Here is an 18,784-nt window from a genome sequence, read left to right on the forward strand (position 1 = left end):
ATATCGTATGTGCTCTCGTGTCAGGCTTCCTGGGCACAGCACTGTGTGTGAGATCACACATGGAAGGCCTTCATCCATTCTCATTGCTGTATGGTTGGCTGCCGAGTGGATACGCCACAGTTTGCGTATTGCACCGCACTTCCAGGCAGTTATGAACAGCACTGCTTCCGTATTCTAACGCATGCCTTTGGTGGACACACATACATGTTTCTTTCTTTTTTTTTTTTAAGATTTTTAAAATTTATTTATTTGAGAGAGAGAGAGTGAGAAACAGCATGAGAGGGGAGAGGGTGAGACAGAGAAGCAGGCTCCACGCTGAGCAGGGAGCCCGATGCAGGACTTGATCCCAGGACTCCGGGATCATGACCTGAGCCGAAGGCAGTCGCCCAACCGACTGGGCCACCCAGGTGCCCCCGCATGCACGTTTCTGTTAGGGTATCGATCCAGGAGTGGCTGGGACATACGGCAGCCATACGTTCCGCTTTAGGAGATCCTGGCTCTGGGACCTGTGAATGTGATCTTATTTGGAAAAAGGATCTTTGCAGACATGATTAAGTTAAGGATCTTAAGATGAGGAGGTTATCTTGGGTTGTCTTGGTGGGCCCTAAATGCTATCACAAGTGCTTTTATAAGAGAGAGGCATATATCTCTTATATATGGGGAAGGAAGAGGAGGGGGAGGGGAGGAAGAGGAGGGGGAGGGGAGGAAGAGGAGGGGAAGATGGAGGCAGAGACTGGGGGGACGCAGCCTCAAGCCAGGGAACGCTAGAAGCCACCAGAAGCTGGAAGAGGCAAGAAACGGATTCTGCCCTGCAGCTTCTGGAGGAAGCAGGACGCCTTGACGTTACCCTGTGAAATAGCTGGGTTTGGACTCCTGGCCTCCAGAGCTGTGAGAGAGCAGACACCTGCTGTTTGAAGCCCTGGCCGGCCCTTCTCCACATGGCTGTGCACCTGTGCCCCCGTGTGTGCGAGCTCGCCTCACCCCCGTCCTCACCAGCGCTGGGAGTGTGATGCCTTTTCCTCACAGCCGCTCTGGAGGGCTTGTGGCAGTGAGTGGACAGGGATGGCCATCTTTCAGATGAGGAGACGGAGGGTCAGGGAGCCACTTGGTGAGACTCACCCACAGCAGGTGACGGGGCCCCGTCTCCCATCTGGCACCAAGTAGAGGCACCGCGTTGGAAACGTCCCTGTAATAGACCCAAACAGTGGAACACCAAGTAGGCACTCAGAACGAATGTCTCATGGCATGGGGAGGCACTTAAGATTTATTGTGGGATGAAAAAGGAAGGAAGCAAGCAAGCAAGCAGCTGTGAGCACTACGGTCACATTCTGGGAAACAGTGTCTGGAGGGAAATACTGTCAGAACAGTAATTGGATGTGATGGTCACTTGTGATTCTATTGTCCCCTTTCTATCTCTGCATTTTCTAATCTGTTTGAATGAAGAAACATATACAAATAATAAAACGTGCCCTAAAGCCGCCCCGGGCCTCCCACAGGTGCCCCGGTGTTCCGGGTGGAGCCCCAGGACGTGACCGTGAGATCCGGGGAGGACGTGGCCCTGCAGTGTCAGGCCTCGGGAGAGCCGGTGCCCACAGTGGAGTGGCTGCGAGCGGGCCAGCCCTTGCGGGCCAGCCGGCGGCTCCGGACCCTGCCGGATGGGAGCCTGTGGCTGCAGCGAGTGGAAGCCGGGGACGCGGGCGCATACGAGTGCGTCGCTCACAACCTCCTGGGCTCCGCCACGGCTCGGGCCGTCCTGGCCGTGAGAGGTACGGGGCGTCTCCGCTCAGCCCGTGGGGGACAGAGGCGGGATCTGCTCAGTGGGGATTTGTGTGTTGCTTATGGGGGACGTGGCCCCCCGCCCTGCCAGCTCCCTGACTCTTCTCTTTGCTTAGAGTCACAAACTTACAAGGAGCCATCCGGCAGGGACTGATCTTACCCACCAGACCCTTTACAGTTGGGGAAACTGAGGCTCCAAGAGGCTAAGTGTTGGCCACTTGTACTGGACGGGTACCCTGGCCATTCCTGCTTACCTGGCACAAACATGGGTCTTCTTTTGGGGGTATTGCACAATTCTGTGAAGTAGGGAGAATAAAACAAGGACATCCATGGTGCCCCCTTTGGGGGTTGTTCGGTAGAGTCTGAATTAGGCCGTGGTAGGGAGGTGGTAACGGATGCTGCTTTCTGGCACCAGAGACCCCTGCCACATCAGGCCTCCCCGCTCAGCTCCCTTCCACCTGGGGCCAGACCAGACTTCAAAACAGAGAAAAGGGCTATCCTGAGAAACCACAGCAAAATGACTCAGACTGCACAATGCAAAGTCTCCGGATATTACTTCTGACTGTCGTTTCTGTGTCTCTGTAACAAATACTCCCCATCTGTGGCTTTACGTGTCTGTCCCCGGCCATGGCAGCTGTCACTCATCTGTCTTCGCGCACACTGTCAGATCACTTCTTCACGTCTCTGTAGAATACCTTTCCAGGCAGCACTTCTAGACTATCAGGACTTGGGACTTGACACGCTGCTGCTTGAAAACCACTTGAAACCCATTGAGCCAACCCACGGTGGGACCCTTTCTGGCCCCTGGTCTCCTCATCTCCTGCAGACAGGGCTAGAACACCCCCCACACAGCTCCAGAAACCCCGGGGTCCTCTGACACCCGGCCACAGATGCTGCCTCGGGGCAGCTTTCGGTCTGAGCGGACCCTCCCTTTATTTCAGAGCTTGGTCCCCGTCCTTGTCCTCTCCCGTTCGGAAGCCCCCACCCCAAACCACCGAGCCCTGCATGTGGCTTCTGGATGAGTCTCCCAGGGCTGCCATAGCAAAGTACTACAGCCTGGGTGGCTTCTCAGAAATGTAGTGTCTCTCAGTTCTGGAAGCCAGAAATCTAAGATCGAGGATAAGCAGGGTTGGCCCCCTCCAAGATCTGTGATAGAGAGTCTGTCCCATGCCTCGACCCTAGCTTCTGATGGTTTGCTGGCAACTTGTGGTGCTCCTTGGCTCATAGAAGCATCACCCAAATCTCCACCTACAAGTTCCCATGGTGTTTCCCGCCCCGGGAACATGCCCGCCTCTAAATTTCCCCTTCACATAAGGACATCGGTTATTAAGTTAGGGCCTACCCTAATGACCTTATGTTAACTTGATCCGCTCTGTACAGACCCTGTCTTCAAATAAGGTCACAGCCTCAGGTCTGGGGATTTGGACCCCTACACATCTTTTTAAGGGGACATCATTTAATTCATAACAGCCTCCTTACTTTTTAAATGGAAACGGCCATGTTTAAAGTCTCCTATATGCTAATTATAGAAAGGCCAGATAAGTTGGAAACGAATCTATGAAGAAAAAATGACTTACCAATTTTCTCACCTCCTTCAATGACCAGAAACAGCCATCTCAGCCATTACTTGGGGTATATCTCTCTACACTTTTTTTCCCTCGAATGTAAAGAGATGCGCTTTTTCCTTTTTATAAATGAGGTCGAATTTATAGGTTGCCCTTACAACCTAACTGTTTGGACAACATCCCATGACAGTAAACCCAGCCTATATCTTCTTTCGTGGTTTCATATTCCACAGGGATGCTTTCCTAACTTAATTGCTGTTTTTTTTTTTTAAGGTTTTATTTGTATTTATTTGACAGAGAGTGCAAGCACAAGCAGGCGGAGGGGCAGAGGGAGAGGGAAAAGCAGGCTCCCCACTGAGCAGGGAGCCCGATGATGTGGGGCTCGATCCCAGGATCCTGGGATCATGACCTGAGCCGAAGGCAGCCACTTAACCGACTGAGCCACCCAGGAGTCCCTAACTTAATTGCTGTTGGCTTTGTTAAATAAGCAACAGGTTTAGGGTTGTTGTTTTTTTTCCAGTCCCCTTTCTGAAATGGACACTGTGATGCACATCTTTGTGTGCTCGCCTGAATATGTCTATGGGATAAGTCCCTCCAATGGGGCATGGCTAGGTAAAGGGTGTTCAGGGGTTTTGAGGATCCCTCACCATGAACACTGTCTTCTCTTCCTCATTTCCCATCAGCCTGGGCAGCCCCTCCAGGCCTCATGGGAGGCAAGAGGCTGCCGAGTCACCCCATGTCTGAGAAAGTTGACGGTGGCTTGTCATCCCCAGACTCCAATTTCTTGTCCCCTTTGAAAGATGCCAGGCCATGCTGCTGCCTTTATTCTCTGCACCCGACTTCTTCCTCTTCCCCTTTTTAAGAGGCCAGGGTTAGTAGGTTCATGGCCTGCTCCTCTGTCCCTCCCATAAATCCCAGAGCTGCGGATATTGATGCGAGACATCCCAGTTGGGCATCAAATCTCATCAAAACCCCAGCTCCGGGCTGCAGGAAACAGCGCTGCTTCCTGGAATCCAGAATGAACCAGCCCCCTGATTTACCCATTTAGGATCCTGGCAGTTGAGTGTTTTATGTTATTTTTTCAACAGATCATGGGCAATTGGTTGTTAATTTCCCCAGAGAGCCGGCGAGCGAAGAGGCAGGCTAGCTTCTGTCTCTCGCCCCCCCAGAATGCCATCTGTGCAGAGGAGACAGCTGGCCCATTAGCCAGAGGAAGCACCCTCTGATGAGGGCTGGAGAGCGCCTGCTTGCAGACCGCCCGGCTGCTCTTGGAAATCCAGCTGTGGGGCGGCTGGAGCCAGGGCCACGGATGGAATGAAGGATGTTCAGGGGGCAGCATTCAGGTCCTGGCCCGGTGCCCTGGCTCAGAGGAGCATGCCAGTCCCTCCATCAGGAGCTCCCGGCATTTTAGAACCCAACAGGTCTTTGGCACATCTGTGGTCCCACCTCCTCACTTTATAGATAAGCCAACTCAAGGGTGTCTTGGGGGCCTGACCTGCCCAGATTTCCAGGAAGGTGACGGGAGAGCCAGAATTAGAAGCCAACACCATCCCAGGCTCAAAAGCCTCTCCCTCTCTCTCTCTCTCAGAGCCAGGATCCCCTGGGCAATGAGTCCATCACCCACGAGCTGTGTGGCCTTGGGCAAATCATTTCCCCTCGCCGAGCCTCAGTTACTCCTCCGCAAAGTGGGTAACAGTACCTGCTTACTCTGAGGGCATAGAGGTGGGTAATGTCACTGTTCTCCCTCCTCGCAGGGGAGCCCCACGGGAGCCGGGGCAGCATGTCTGGGGTGATCAATGGCCGGGAGTTTAGCAGGGCCACCCTCAACACAAGCATGCAACAGGAGGCACGCTCTGGGATCACCACCATCCGGAGCAGCATCAACCACATCCCTGCGAGTGTGGGTAAGTGGGGGGCAGAGCTTCTCCTGCACCTGGGTTCTGAGGCTGGCTCAGGGCTTGACGGCTGGAGGAAATCTGACTGCCCCGAAGCCCCGAGTCCAAGCCAAAGTGGATTTAGGTGCGGGCCACTTCTCCCCCACCCCCAACTACCTCCCAACAAAACAAAATAAAAATCAGACCGAGACAGTGTGAAATAATCAGGATACGTGAATGCAGTCGGATGATGATTTTTGAGGTCACTGATGGCCAAGTAAGGTTCCCCCCCACTGTTAAGAGCAGATAGAAAAGGAAGGATTAGGGGTATGGCCTGGAGGGGGCAGAAAGGGGGAAATGAGGACAATAAAATTAGCTCAAAGGCCCAGAGCACCAAGGAATGTCCACTTTCAAACAGATTCATACGTCAGTGTGCCCCAGCAGATGGAATGTTCTGGAGTAATGTTGCAGACCCTGCTGTCTCGCCCTTCCCAGGGCACCCTGAGGGTCCAGAGCAGGGAGGGGGCAGTGCTAAAGCACCTCCAGAACTGCCCTTGACCGCAGGCCTGTGTGAACGTTGTGGGGTCAGGGAGCTCTGGCTGGGGGTGACTCCAGGTGGGCTGTCAGCAGGGCGAGTGAAGTGAGAGGCTGCCCAGATGTAGGTGCTGCTTCCAGCCGCCCAGGCAGGAGCCAGGGAGAAGCAGCTGCCTCCCAGCCAGGTGGGCCAGCCTCCAAGTGGCGGAAACAGGCTCTCCTGGCCATGAGCACCGGTCCTCCACACCTCTCTTCCGAGGCGGCCGTTCCGCTGAGCTCAACCATCCCTGACCCCAAGCAAGTGGGGTTTCCCCATCCCCGGGCCAAGGCACCCCCTGCCCTGCAAGGAGGGCTGGGCATCATGTGAAGGTCTGGGAATCCATGTCCAGAGCAATATTTTGGCCCTGTTTTCCGAGTCAATGGCCTTCCTCTCCCAGGCTCTTCTGGAAGGCGTCTGTAAGTTCGGAGACTTGGTTGATTTTCAGCTTGGTCCAGCACCTATGTCCCAGGCTCTGTGGTGACCCAGTCACCCTTAGGATTTGTTGAACTGAGTTGAATATCAACAAGTTACGTGCCCTTTTTTGTATACATATATTCTGTTCGTTTTCACAACCTCTCCACAAACTGGATATTTGCCTTCACCCCTTCCCAGGTTCTGATCCAATAACTGACTCAGGTGATCACAGGGCTGGGCCTGGGCAGGGAGGGAAGGGGCTGAGCTCTCCTGGGGCAATAAGGAGCTACAGAGGGATCTTGAGCAGGAGAGTGGTGGCCTTTCGGGATCCAGCCCTGACCCAGCCTCCACGTCTGCCCCATGCAGGGCCTCTGATGCGGGTGCTTGTGGTCACCATCGCCCCCATCTACTGGGCCCTGGCTGGAGAGAGTGGGGACGCCCTGAACGGCCACTCTCTGACGGGCGGCAGCTTCCTGCAGAAGTCGCACGTGGAGTTTGCCACAGGTGAGCAGGGGTCTCCTTCCAGGTGGGCTGGGTGGGGCTGAGGCCTGAGCCCGGGGCCTCTCCCCCATGGTGACTCCAGGCTGGGCGGGGACGGATTGCAGGGGAGCTGCTCACGATGACCCAGGAGGCCCGGGGCCTGGATCCCAATGGCCTCCTGCTCCTTGATGTGGTGATCAGTGGCGTCGTCCCCGAGAGCCTGGCTGATGCAGATCTTCAAGTGCAGGTGGGGGCCAGCCCCGAGGTATGCGGGATGAGGGCAGGGGAGAGAATGGGATGTGCTGCCCCAAGCACCCCCTCCTGACACCCCAGCACTTAGCCCAGTGGGAGGATGCCCTGGGCCCAGACTCTCAGGTGTCTTCCCCATTTCATACTTAAGAATGCCAAAGGGAAGTCATCTGCTCAAGGGTGCCCAACTGGCTGGAGGAGGGGGTGAAAAGTCCACCAGCCCTCCACCTCCAGCCTTCCTGGCCCCTTGAATAGGAGGCTGAGGGCCCTACCCCTTGGAAGCTGAAATCTGGGACATTATTTGTCTCTCTCCTTCCCCTCCTCCTCCTCCTCCTCCAGGACTTCGAGGAGAGCTATGTGCAGATAGGGCCCGGCCGTCTCTTTGTGGGCTCCACACAGCCCTTCTTGCAGGACAGCCTTCCCACGTTCCTGCGATGTAACCACAGCATCCAGTACGACGCGGCCCAGGGCCTCCAGCCTCAGCTGGTGCAGCACCTGCGGGCCTCGGCTATCAGCTCGGCCTTCGACCCCAAGGCCGAGGCCCTGCACTTCCAGCTTACCACAGCCCTGCAAGCTGGTGAGGCCCCCACCCTTTGTCTCCACTCCCCACTGCCGCAGCTAAACACCCAGCAGGGGCCCCAGATGCACCTGGCTGAAAGCCAAGGGGACGGCCCACCTCCTGCACCCGCTGACCATGGGCCAGAAACTCGGGACTGGGACAGCTCAGCTCCTTGTCCACTCACCTCCAGCGTGTCCTCGCTCCCGTCCAACCATCCACACCCCCAGTAGGGACACAGCTCTTCGGGCCACTCGTCTTCGAACCCTCCAGAGCCTTTTCCTTGGTCCCATGGTGAAGGTCCAAGCCCTCCCCCCACCGGGCCGCTGTTCAAGACTCCGGCCACATGCCACCCCTCTGCTCAAGGGCCCTGCAGCAGAGGCCCCACCCAGGCAGCCAGGAGCCTCTGCTGGAGCCCCTGGCCGCCCACCTGAATATCTGTGTATACACAACCAGTGGATGCTAAAGATACACCTGGTACCAATAGTTGAGGTCCCAACTTGTTTGTAACATCAAACATGGGACCGTGGTAAGGGCACAGCTTTGGGGTCAGGCAGACCCTGGTTCAAACCCAGCCACACCATTTCCCAGCTGTGGGGCCTTGGCGGCAACGCCCTGGCCCTCTCCGAGCCTCAGGGTTCCCACCTGTAAAATGGGCATAGTATCCCCTGCCTTGGAGGGTATCAGGAGTAGCAGTGTTTTCTCTAAAACCCTCACCTGGCACCCAGTGACTGCTTTAGCAAGCGTGCGGTCCTTACAATAATTTAGGGAGTCTGATCTCCTGTCTCCAGACCACAGTCTGCACCAACCCCTGTGCTTGCTGCCACCATCAGATGCCATCATTTACCCATTCTGCGCATCCCCTCCCCCACCCACGGCCCGGGGCCACGTCCACTCCTCTGGATTCTCAGAGTGTGTGTTTGCGTGCACGGACAGCCTGTTTTGTACTTTTCCATAATGATCTCTCCTGTGTCTGCCAGCTTACGTCTGGCCGGCCCGCCGTGAGCCTCCCCCATGGCATGACCCACAGCCAACGCCTCTAATAGCCTGGGCTGAGGATGGGATCTCAGAAGGCTCCCCTCCTCCCTCTCCTCCCCTTCCTCCCTCTCCTCCCCCCTCATCCCCCTCCTCCTCCTCTCCCAAATCCCTCTCCTCCCCCTCCTCCTACTTCCCCTCCTCCTCCTCTCCCAAATCCCTCTCCCCCTCCTCCTCCTCTCCCTAGCTCCCTGTCCTCCCCCTCCGCCTCCTCTCCCTAGCTCCCTCTCCTCCCTCTCCTCCTCCTCTCCCTACCTCCCTCTCCCCCTCCTCCCCCTCCTCCTCCTCCCCACCTTACCCTCACCCTCCTCTCCTCGACTCCCTCTCCTCACCCTCCTCCCCTCCCCTCCCCCTCTTCCTCTCCCCTCCCCCTCTCCTCCTCCTCCTCCTCCTCCTCCAGGATTTCGAGGAGCCCTACACGTAGGTGGGGCCTCTCTTTGTGGGATCCTATCTCCAGACCACAGTCTGCGCCAACCCCTGTGCTTGCTGCCGCCATCAGATGCCATCATTTACCCACTCTGTACATCCCCTCTCCCACCCGCAGTCCAGAGCCACGTCCACTCCTCTGGATTCTCAGGAGTGCATGTTTGCGTGCACGGACAGCCTGTTTTGTACTTTTCTGTAACGATCTCTCCTGTGTGTGCCAGCTTACGTCTGGCCGGCCCGCCGTGAGCCCTCCGTGGCATGACCCATAGCCAACACCTCCAGCAGGCCTGGGCTGGGTGGGAGTGAGCGCTCAGACGGGCTGGGCGTCAGCCTGGCTCCGGGCTGAGGGGACGTCGGCCTGGCCAAGCTGTCAGGAGAGAGCTACGGCCAGGGCTGCTGTCTGTCCCGGGGCACCTTGGCCGCAGTGCCCTGGCGTCCTTACAACCTGTCCCTTTGGCTTCCAGAAGAGAATGAAGTCGGCTGCCCAGCGGGCTTTGAGCTGGATGCCCAGGGAGAGTTTTGTGTGGGTGAGTGCCTTTCCCTCCCTTGGCCTGGACGAGGGACGCCTCCCAGCCTGGGATGGACGACGTGTCCTGGCCAGCTGACAGGAGGCCCTGTGAGCACAGACCACCAGAGCTCTGCCCGCCTCCCCCCCCAGACAGGGACGAATGTTTGGATGGCCCCAACCCCTGTTCTCACTCCTGCCACAATGCACCTGGTCGCTTCTCCTGCTCCTGTCCGGCGGGCTTTGCCCTGGCCAGGGATGACAGGAACTGCAGAGGTGAGTGGGCCCACGGCCAGAAGCTCTCCTTGGAGTTAGTTGGCCTGGGTGTGTGCGGGGCGTTCCGGAACCAGGACCCCAGCCAGGGGCACACACCTCAGGGCATGGCCTGTTCCTGGCGGCATTGGATGCCAGGCTGGGGGTGGCAACACCCTGTTTCCATTGGGAATTTCCTGCTCTGCGGGCTGCAGATGGGAGAGGCTCAAGTGCTGGGGGTGCTAGGGAGCCCCAGAGACATACACGTGGCCACCCCGTGCTCGTGGCGTGCGCACCTGCTGAGCCCGGACACGGCCTCGGGCACTTTCCCACCACTCCTCGGTCACTCCCAGCCGACTGGGGTTGGAAGCGAGTGGACACCCATCTGCCCCACTTGCTCTACTTGGCCCCTTCACAAAGTTTCTGGACAGCAAATCTGACCGTAGGACACGTAGATGCTGACCCTCCCCAGCTGCATGCCTCCACTCCCAGCAGTGAGACCTGGCCCTGCCGAGTCTCCACTGCTCTTTGACCTGGGTGCCCATGGGGCATCGTCTGCAATCCCGTATCAGAGGCCCCACACCCAGGCCTGTGGGTCCCTTGGGGCAAGATGATGGAAAGAGTGAGCAGGAGGGGTGGGGCCTTCTTGCCAGGGGCGCCCGGGCCTGGGGAAGAAGCCTGCGTCGTTAGATTGGCCAGAGTGGGCCTGGGGGGACATGTGTTCACACAGCCCCCTGCCCCCATTTGCCCCCCAGATGTGGACGAGTGTGCCTGGGATGCCCACCTTTGTCAGGAGGGACAGCGCTGCGTGAACCTCTTTGGGTCCTACCACTGCCTCCCCGACTGCAGGCCTGGCTTCCGGGTGGCCCCTCATGGGGCCAGCTGTGAAGGTGACAGGGGCAGGGTGTGGGGCTGTCCGCACTCCAGTGGTCCCAGGCTCCAGCAGAGGAGGTGCTGTGTGCCCCTGGGCCTCTGGGGAAAGCAGACTCTGTCCGCGGAAGGAGCGGTGAGGCCGGGGAGGAAGTTTGAGCTGACCAGGTCAGGCATGGCAAACATGTTACATCTGTTGCCACTTGCCCGAGATCCCCTCCTGGATCATGGCCTGGCCTAAAGATGGCCTCTGGATCCTTCTCAACACAGCTTCTCCAGCAGCCACTAGGAATCAGCTGCAATTAGCCTTTGAGATGAAACTCAGGAGCCGCCCTGCATGGGTGACCTTCCTGCTCCAGCGTTCTAGAGCTTCCTGATCACGGGTCCTCTGGCTCCTCTGAGAGGGACAGGACCGCCCAGTGCAGGGGCGAAGTACGGGGGAACTGGAACTCAGGAGAGGAGGTGACCCCAGCTCTGTGGCTTCAGGGCCCACGGAGCACCCTGTCCACCCAGACGGCTCCTCTGCCTCCTGCCTCCCTCCTGCCCTCACTTCCTTCTTTCTCAGCAGCTCTCAGAGCTCTTTCCCCAAACCAGGCTCCTCCGGCCTTCTCGAGCGTGATCCAGGTTTTTCCTGAAGAGGTCCCGTCCTCACCCCTCTTTGCAGATAAGAAAACCAAGGCTGGGAGATGGAGAGTTACTTACTCAAGGACCCAGAGATAAGGCAGAGCTCCGCCCCAACCCGGGACTCTGCCTCCAAAGCCCACCTTTTAAGCCCCTGCTTTGTTTCTGGACCCAGAACCTTCTCTCACTCTCCAAAGCTGGTCTGATTGGGAGAGGTGGTTGCAAACACTGGCATTCCACCTGGTGGCACTGAGGTTGGGGGGGGAGGGGTGAGGCCCAGATGTGGAGAGGCACGCCTGGCCGCCGGGAGCAGGGGGCGGGGCTCGGCCCCACTTCTGTCCACACCCCTCCCTCCGCAGATGTGGACGAGTGTCTGGAGCAGTTGGATGAGTGTCACTATAACCAGATCTGTGAGAACACCCCAGGCGGGCACCGCTGCAGCTGTCCCCGGGGGTACCGGATCCAGAGCCCCGGCCTGCCGTGCCTAGGTACCGGGACACTCAGCCACCGTGGGAGCCTGGGTCAGACCCGCCTGGCACGCAGGCAGGGAGTGTTTCTGACAAGGGTGTTGTTGAGTTCTGTGACCAAAGCTAGGGCTGCCGGTGCGGCCCCCGTGTGCCCGGATCCGTGCTTTGCTGCTGTCTGGCCCCGAACCTCACCCCCTACCCGGCAAGGTCACCTCCCCTGGGAGCCCAGGAGGAGGGGGAGGGTGGGCAGAAGTGGGTGGGTCTCCGAGAGGCTGAGCAGGGAGAATGGGCCTCCCCGGGATGCTGAAGAACCCTGGCGTCTGGGATGAGGCCCGGAGCTGGGGGAGGGGGGGGCCTCCTTGAGCATCAGAGGCTGGAGGTGGTGCAGGAGGGGGAAGGCTTGCAGGCAGGCCCGGATGCGGTGGGGGGAGGCCCCTGGATTCTGGGGAAGGCTGGAGACCAGGAGAGGTGGCTATGGTCAGGTGGAGTGGCCATGGCGAGCCCTCTGAGCCACCCTTGGCACCCTGCCTGGCCTTGTTCCTTTCCAGATATCAACGAGTGCCTGCAGCCAGCCAAGACCTGCGCCTTCCAGTGCCAAAACCTCCAGGGCGGTTACCGCTGCCTGTGCCCCCCGGGCCAGACCCTCCTTCATGATGGCAAGACCTGCATCCCGCTAGAGCAGAGTGAACAAAATGTGACCACTGTCAGCCACGGGGGCCCCTTAGTGCCCTGGCTGCGGCCCCGTGCCCCGCTCCCCAGGGGCTCCTACTACGCTTGGGTCTCCCTCCGGCGGGGCTCCGGGGCGCCGAGCAGCCTGGGCCGGGCCTGGTGCCCCGCGGGCTTCATCCGACAGAATGGCGTCTGCACAGGTTAGGCCAAGCCCCAGCCGTCCCACTGGGGACGCACCCGCTTCATCATATGGAGCTCCTAGGCCGGGTCTGTGGGCACCACACCCCATGTTCAGAACCCCAGGGCTCCCGGCAAGTGGGGTGCCCACTTACGTCCCGGCTCCATGCCATCTCCAAGCCCCGGCCGTTCGGATGGGCAGCGGGCTTCCAAGAGGGGGACGGAGGACTTTCCCAACCATTCGACTTCTGGACGCTTGACCCACTTTTGAGAAACACTCCTTTTGGTGCGCAGACGTGAGGCAGTCAGGGAGGGAGGTTTGCAGGAGGGAAGGAGACTGTCGCAGGTTAACAGGAGGCGGTGAACTGGGACTGGTGGGGGTGGGGGTGGGGGTGGGGGACAAGCCCCCAGGCCCCGCGGGAGGCTGGCACTGGGCTGCAGAGGCAACGGGAGGTAGTGTGGAGGGCAGACCCCCGCCTTCCTGCCGGGGCACAGGGGTCCTGTGCTGGAAGCAGTCTCCCGCCACCCCCCACGCCTGGCTGGGGGGGGACGTGGGGTGGGCGGGGCGGAGAGCCGGGGCCTCGGGGGCTCAGTCTGTCTCTGCCCCCACCCCCACCCCTGGGCCTGGGCCAGACCTGGACGAGTGCCGGGTCAGAAGCCTGTGCCAGCACGCCTGCCGGAACACCGAGGGCAGCTACGAGTGCCTCTGCCCCGCTGGCTACCGCCTCCTCCCCAGCGGGAAAAACTGCCAGGGTGAGCGGCGGCCCTCCCAGTTCCAGGCGGGCCGGGCCGAGGCTTCACGGGAAGGGGGGGCTCTCTCCAGCCGCTTCTCCACCATCTCACGTGAGGGTGGGGCAGGGAGAGGAGCTCAGAGTACCCCAGGGGCCCACAGCCAGGCCGGAAGCCTCCAAGCAGGACCTACGTATGCGGTTGCATGGGCAGGCTCCGAAAGCAGCCCTGGAGGTGGACCGCAGCTCTGCTGTGTGTCCCCAGGCAGCTCACTTCACCTCTCTGAGCCTCAGCCTCCTGGGGAAATGGGGCTAACACAGTCCTCCCGGCAATGGCTGGATGAGACCTGTGGAGGGCAGGCACGGAGACAGGATTCCAGCCAGGCAGCAGCTGCTGAGCAGCGGGGAGCCCCCTAACTCCCAAGCCAAGGTGCTCTCCTGAATGTGCTCCAGGGCTGGAGCCGGCCCTGCCGCTTGCCCCATCCCAGGAAAGTGGGAATCGGCCTGCCTTGCCTGTCTCCATCCCTTGCTCTCTGCCATGAGGATCTGTGAATGTCCTCTGAGAAGGGTGGAGCTTCCACTGGGACAGGCAGGGGTCGTGGGCAGTCGGCACTCTGGGTCCGAGGGCAGCCCCCATCTCTTCCAGACCCTGCAGCCCAGCTCCAGGCTCAAGAGGTCCCCAGGGTGCCCACCTGGGGAGATTGGGGAGGTGCTCAGGACCTGGCAGCTGGGCTGTCCTAGATCAGGGTGGCTGGGTTCAAGGGGAGACGGGCTGCCCGCCTTGCTGGTCCTCTGAAGGCATTTCTCTCCTGCTTCGCCCCTGCTCCCATGCCTTCTGTGGTTCCTGCCCCGGGCCCGTCCATTCGCACCACCTTTTCATTCCCCATCTCTTTGCCAACCTCCCCCACCCAGACATCAACGAGTGTGAGGAGGACGGCATCGAGTGTGGGCCCAGCCAAATGTGCTTTAATACCCGTGGCAGCTACCAGTGTGTGGACACACCGTGTCCGGCCACCTACCGGCAGGGCTCCAGCCCAGGGTAAGGGCTGAGCTGGCTGGGGATGGATGGGGGTACACTGTCTGCCAGGAGCTGGGTGCTTACGTTCTGGCTCCTGGACGGCTGGACCCTTTCTCCAGAAAGGCCATGTGTCAGGCAGGGGCCCTGTTAGGGCCCGTGGGGTCCAACCCTGCCAGAATTCCCGAGCGGGGCATCTGTGCCCACAGGGCAGGGTGCCCTCATGAAAAGCACCTTCCTGCAGTCACTCGGGGTGCAAGTTCATTTGGACATTAGCGTTTAGTGCAGTGATGCTGCGGCCGGAGCATAAGGCCCTGGGGGCAGATGTGTACACGTACACGTGAGACCCATGACTACACACAGAAAACCCTAGATACAGGTAAACACACATAAACACCACCCAGAAACCCCCCAAAGTCCCAGGACTCCGACACACACTGGCACACAGACACAAAACACATCTTCACGCCGCTCACTGTGGCTACAGATCCTGGTAAAGACGCACACACACGGGGACCTTGGTGGACCCAAGCTGTAGCCGCAGCTGTCAGGGAAGCTGACTTGCCCTGGACTCTACCAATTGGGAAGCCTAGGCTAGGGGGGAGGGGGCATGGACGCCCTGGCAAGGCTAAGCACGTGTCCTTGAGTCCTCCTCCCCCGTTGCAAATCCAGAGCAGGTGACTCAGCTCTGGGGTTCCCTGCGGACCTGGAGGGCTCTAAATTGTATTGCCCACCGGACTGCCCCCCGGGCGTGCGCTGGGAAAGTCCGATGGGATTATGGGACCCGCTCCCATGGGAAGGGCACGTCTCTAGCTTCTTTGGGCCTCAGTTTGCTGATCTCTAAGGTGGGCTAACAGTGGTGCTTGGAGAGAAGACACTGGGGGTGAGGGGACGGGCAGCGCCTGGGAGTACTGCGGGGCTTGGGGCTGAGGGCCGGTTTATACCGCCGGCCCGCGCTCTGCCGGCCACCCGAGTCGGTCCGTGTGTCCCGCCCGCAGGACGTGCTTCCGACGCTGCTCGCTGGACTGCAGCGCGGGCGGCCCCTCCACGCTGCAGTACAAGCTGCTGCCGCTGCCCCTGGGCGTGCGCGCCCACCACGACGTGGCCCGCCTGGCCGCCTTCTCCGAGGCCGGCGTCCCCGCCAACCGCACCGAGCTCAGCGTGCTCGAGCCCGACCCGCGCAGCCCGTTCGCGCTCCGCCCGCTGCGCGCCGGCTACGGCGCCGTCTACACCCGCCGTGCGCTCACCCGCGCCGGCCTCTACCGGCTGACCGTGCGCGCCGCCGCGCCGCGCCACCAGAGCGTCTTCGTCCTGCTCATCGCAGTGTCCCCTTATCCCTACTGAGGGGCGTGGCCACTGGCCGCAGCTTTTGGGCCAGTGACCTCCGGGGGTGGGGGACAGGGAGGAGCGGGCCCAGCCCCCACCGCGCAGGTGGCCCTTGCCCTCACCGCCACCGGCTGTGCCAAGCGATGTCATCTCCCACCCCTGTGCGTCATCGAGCCCTTCAGCAAACAGGACCCTGCCTGCAACCTTGACCCCAGGACAGACAGGACCCGAGCTCCCCCTACCCCCGTGGAGGTGGAGCTCAGCAGTCAAGAGTGTAAGGCTGCCCTTGGGTGGTGAAGCCAGCTCGCAGGGCTAGCGGGAAGCCTGCTTGTCTGGCCGGCTCCTCCAAGGCTTGCCCCAAGCCCCAGGGAGACCTGGCTGGGACACAGCACACAGGAGGCCCGAGGGGAGGGACAGACCCCCGGAGGGCGGCAGCGGCCCTCCTCTGCCCATAGCTGGTGCTTTCACCCTGAACCCCGCGCGTGTACCTGTAATATAAAACCGTTTTCTTTTAACCAACTCGATTTCTTCGCCCACTTATTTTGCTTTGGTAAGGAGGGGCTTTGCCTGGGGTGGGGGGAGGCCACCACCCTTCTGGTCCAGCAGCCCTGGGCTGCAGGTAGGTAGGTGCTCTCTGCTGGACATCCTGCAAGAAGGTGGGGGAGGCTGAAGCTGCTGTGGGTTGGGGGAAAGAAGAGGCAGTCATCAGAAAGGTAAGGGTGTTGGGTCAGATCCTTGGGGCCCCTGGGCCATTGCAGGGACTTTGACTTTGATGGAATGAGCTGGGAAGGGACAGGATTAGAGCATCTGTGTATGTATTGGTGTGTCTCCAGTGCGCTGGGATAGGGTCTGAGCCTCCAGGGACTCGGCAGAAGGGCCGTGCGCTGCTTCTCTTCCCACCCCCCTGGCCCCACCCTGGGCTGTCTGCAGCCCTTGCATCAGTGACCACGCAGTGGCCGGCTGCCCCTGGCCACGGCCTCTGGCAGAAAGAGGCTCTTTTGCACGTGGTTTTGAAGAGGAGAGATCCTTCCTTCCTCCTTGTTCGCCTTGCTCAGTGTGACACTGTCACCTCCCCCTTTGTATCCTCATGCTCTCATCTGGGCAAGGAGGAAAGCCGTCTTGAGTTATTTCTCATTAAGGGGTGGATGATAATCAGACTATGTAAACGGAGACTTCCAGCAATGCTGGATTAAACGCTGCTGGGTTAAATCGCTTTGTCCATTTGACAGATGGAGAAAACGAGGCTCGGAGAGGGGACGTGACCCAGCCACTTGCTGGATAGGTGACTGGCTCATGGTTAGACTGGGACTCCTGGCTTCCACCCGACAGCCCCTCCAGAATCTTCCCAGGGCGCTTCCACTTTCTTTTTTATTTTTTTTTAAGATTTTATTTATTTATTTGATAGAGCGAGAGAGCACAAGAAGGGGGAATAGTAGAGGGAGAGGGAGAAGCAGGCTCCCCGCCAAGCAGGGAGCCCGATGCGGGGCTCGATCCCAGGACCCTAGGATCATGACCTGAGCCGAAGGCAGACGCTTAACCATCTGAGCCACCCAGGTGCCCCACGCTTCCACTTTCAAAGCTGTTTTTTTGGGTTCTGTTTTTGTTTAAACCAGGGGTCTGCACACTTTTTCCGTAAAGGGCCAGTGCTTTTGGCTTTGCGGAACGGTCTCTGTTGAAACCACTCCCCTCACCGTAGCAGCACTGGAGGGCCAAGGTCAGCGCAAGAGTGAATGAACATGGCTGTGTTCCAATGAAACTGTTAGTGGGCACTTACGTTTGACGTCCATACAATTTTCACATGTCACGAAATATTCTTCCTTTGATTTTTTTCCAACCATTTACAAATGCAAACACCATTCTTAGCTTGCAGGCTTTATAAAAACTGGTGGGGACTGTAGTTTGCCATCCGTGATTTAAGTAAGCCACAGAAGTCACTAATGGTGGGATTTCAGGCTGGGTGGAGGAGAAATTCGAGGGGGCGGGGTCCTCCAAGCACCCCCCCCATACCCATTTGTCCAGCACCCACCTATGAGGACCTTCCCTGGGCTAGATGCCCCTCTTTGTGCAACCCTAGAGGCCATAGGTCACAACTTGAGCCCTGCTGTTTGCTGGGCTGTTAATTTTTTTATGGAGCCCATGAAAAGGTCAGTCCCAGGGTGAGGCACTGCAGAGGTGAGACGAGCGAGGGGAGGTGCCGGCGACTCCTCTTTCACCCCTGCTGTCTCCTGCCTGCTGCTTCCCAGTCTGCGCGTGGCTCTTCATGTTTGCAAACTGTCTGTTGAATGTCCAGTGCTGTATGGACCTGAGTTTTAATTCTCCCAGGCAATCCAGAGGCAAGACAGAGTATGCCCATTGCAAAGATGAAGGAATGGAGGCTCAGAGAAGGTGAGCCACCAGTCCAAGCTCACACAGCCTGGAGCTGGGAGAAGAGCTCAACCCAGGCCTTCTGACTCCAGAGCCTAGGGAGATTAGGCTGCAGGGCCCCCTGCCTCCACTCCCACAAGAAAGGAGGATGGGGATGAGGGGGAGGGCCGGGAGCAGGATGAAGAGGAGGGACCACGGCAATTCAAGACCTGAAGAACCGCTGAGGGAGTGTCCATTCAGTTCTGCTTCCTTCCTGCCCCACCTTCTAAATTTCCATTTGAGGCTGGTGGAAAGGACAGATTGCTCAATGTCTTGCAGCAAGCTAGTGGCAGACTTGGCCTGGAATCCGGGCTGGGGATTCCCAGTCTTGTGCCCCCCACCCCTGACTCCACCCACCCCTGCCCGCATCCACTGGGATGGTCCCCTTGTGGAGGAGGAGCCTCCCCGGGGAGCTGCAGCTGGAGCCAGCTCCAAGGGAGCATTGGCTTCCACTTCTGCTTTGCCAGCTGCCAGCAGGCAATCATTGGCCAAGGCCCCATCTGGTGACCCAGCCCCCTAGCACCACCTGACCTCCAGGCTGAGGCTGTCGGGGACCATCAATGGTGGTAAACAGCCCTGCAGGTCACTTATTAAACTCCCTGATGTAGTTTTTCCAAGAACCCAAACTACCGGACTCTGTGTTCCCTCTGGGCAGGGACGGGCCACCTGGGGTCCAGCCTAGAGGACACTCTTGTTCCTGGAGCCAGTGCCCAGGCCTGGGCAGCAGCAAAGTGGCATCTGGTGCCAACCACGAGATGGTTGTGGGGTGATGTGCTTGGCGTCGCCACGTTCCCAGGCCCCT

At 59.3% G+C, this 18,784-nt stretch overlaps 1 protein-coding gene across 1 annotated transcript in view; it reads left to right on the plus strand.

Moving 5' to 3' along the window:
• HMCN2 (hemicentin 2) overlaps nt 1–16,098 on the plus strand; it is a 150,356-nt gene extending 134,258 nt beyond the window's left edge. The window contains exons 86-98 of the mRNA XM_036117053.2: nt 1,497–1,766; nt 5,096–5,245; nt 6,570–6,707; nt 6,809–6,930; nt 7,272–7,509; nt 9,414–9,476; nt 9,608–9,730; nt 10,462–10,596; nt 11,557–11,685; nt 12,213–12,533; nt 13,144–13,263; nt 14,151–14,277; nt 15,252–16,098. Of these exons, the coding sequence (XP_035972946.2) occupies nt 1,497–1,766; nt 5,096–5,245; nt 6,570–6,707; nt 6,809–6,930; nt 7,272–7,509; nt 9,414–9,476; nt 9,608–9,730; nt 10,462–10,596; nt 11,557–11,685; nt 12,213–12,533; nt 13,144–13,263; nt 14,151–14,277; nt 15,252–15,597 (2,282 nt within the window). The 3' untranslated portion in view covers nt 15,598–16,098. The remainder of the gene's footprint in view (nt 1–1,496; nt 1,767–5,095; nt 5,246–6,569; nt 6,708–6,808; nt 6,931–7,271; nt 7,510–9,413; nt 9,477–9,607; nt 9,731–10,461; nt 10,597–11,556; nt 11,686–12,212; nt 12,534–13,143; nt 13,264–14,150; nt 14,278–15,251) is intronic.
• Nucleotides 16,099–18,784: the final 2,686 nt, after the last annotated feature.

Source organism: Halichoerus grypus, chromosome 14, assembly GCF_964656455.1.
Source record: "Halichoerus grypus chromosome 14, mHalGry1.hap1.1, whole genome shotgun sequence".
Lineage (NCBI taxonomy): Eukaryota > Metazoa > Chordata > Mammalia > Carnivora > Phocidae > Halichoerus > Halichoerus grypus.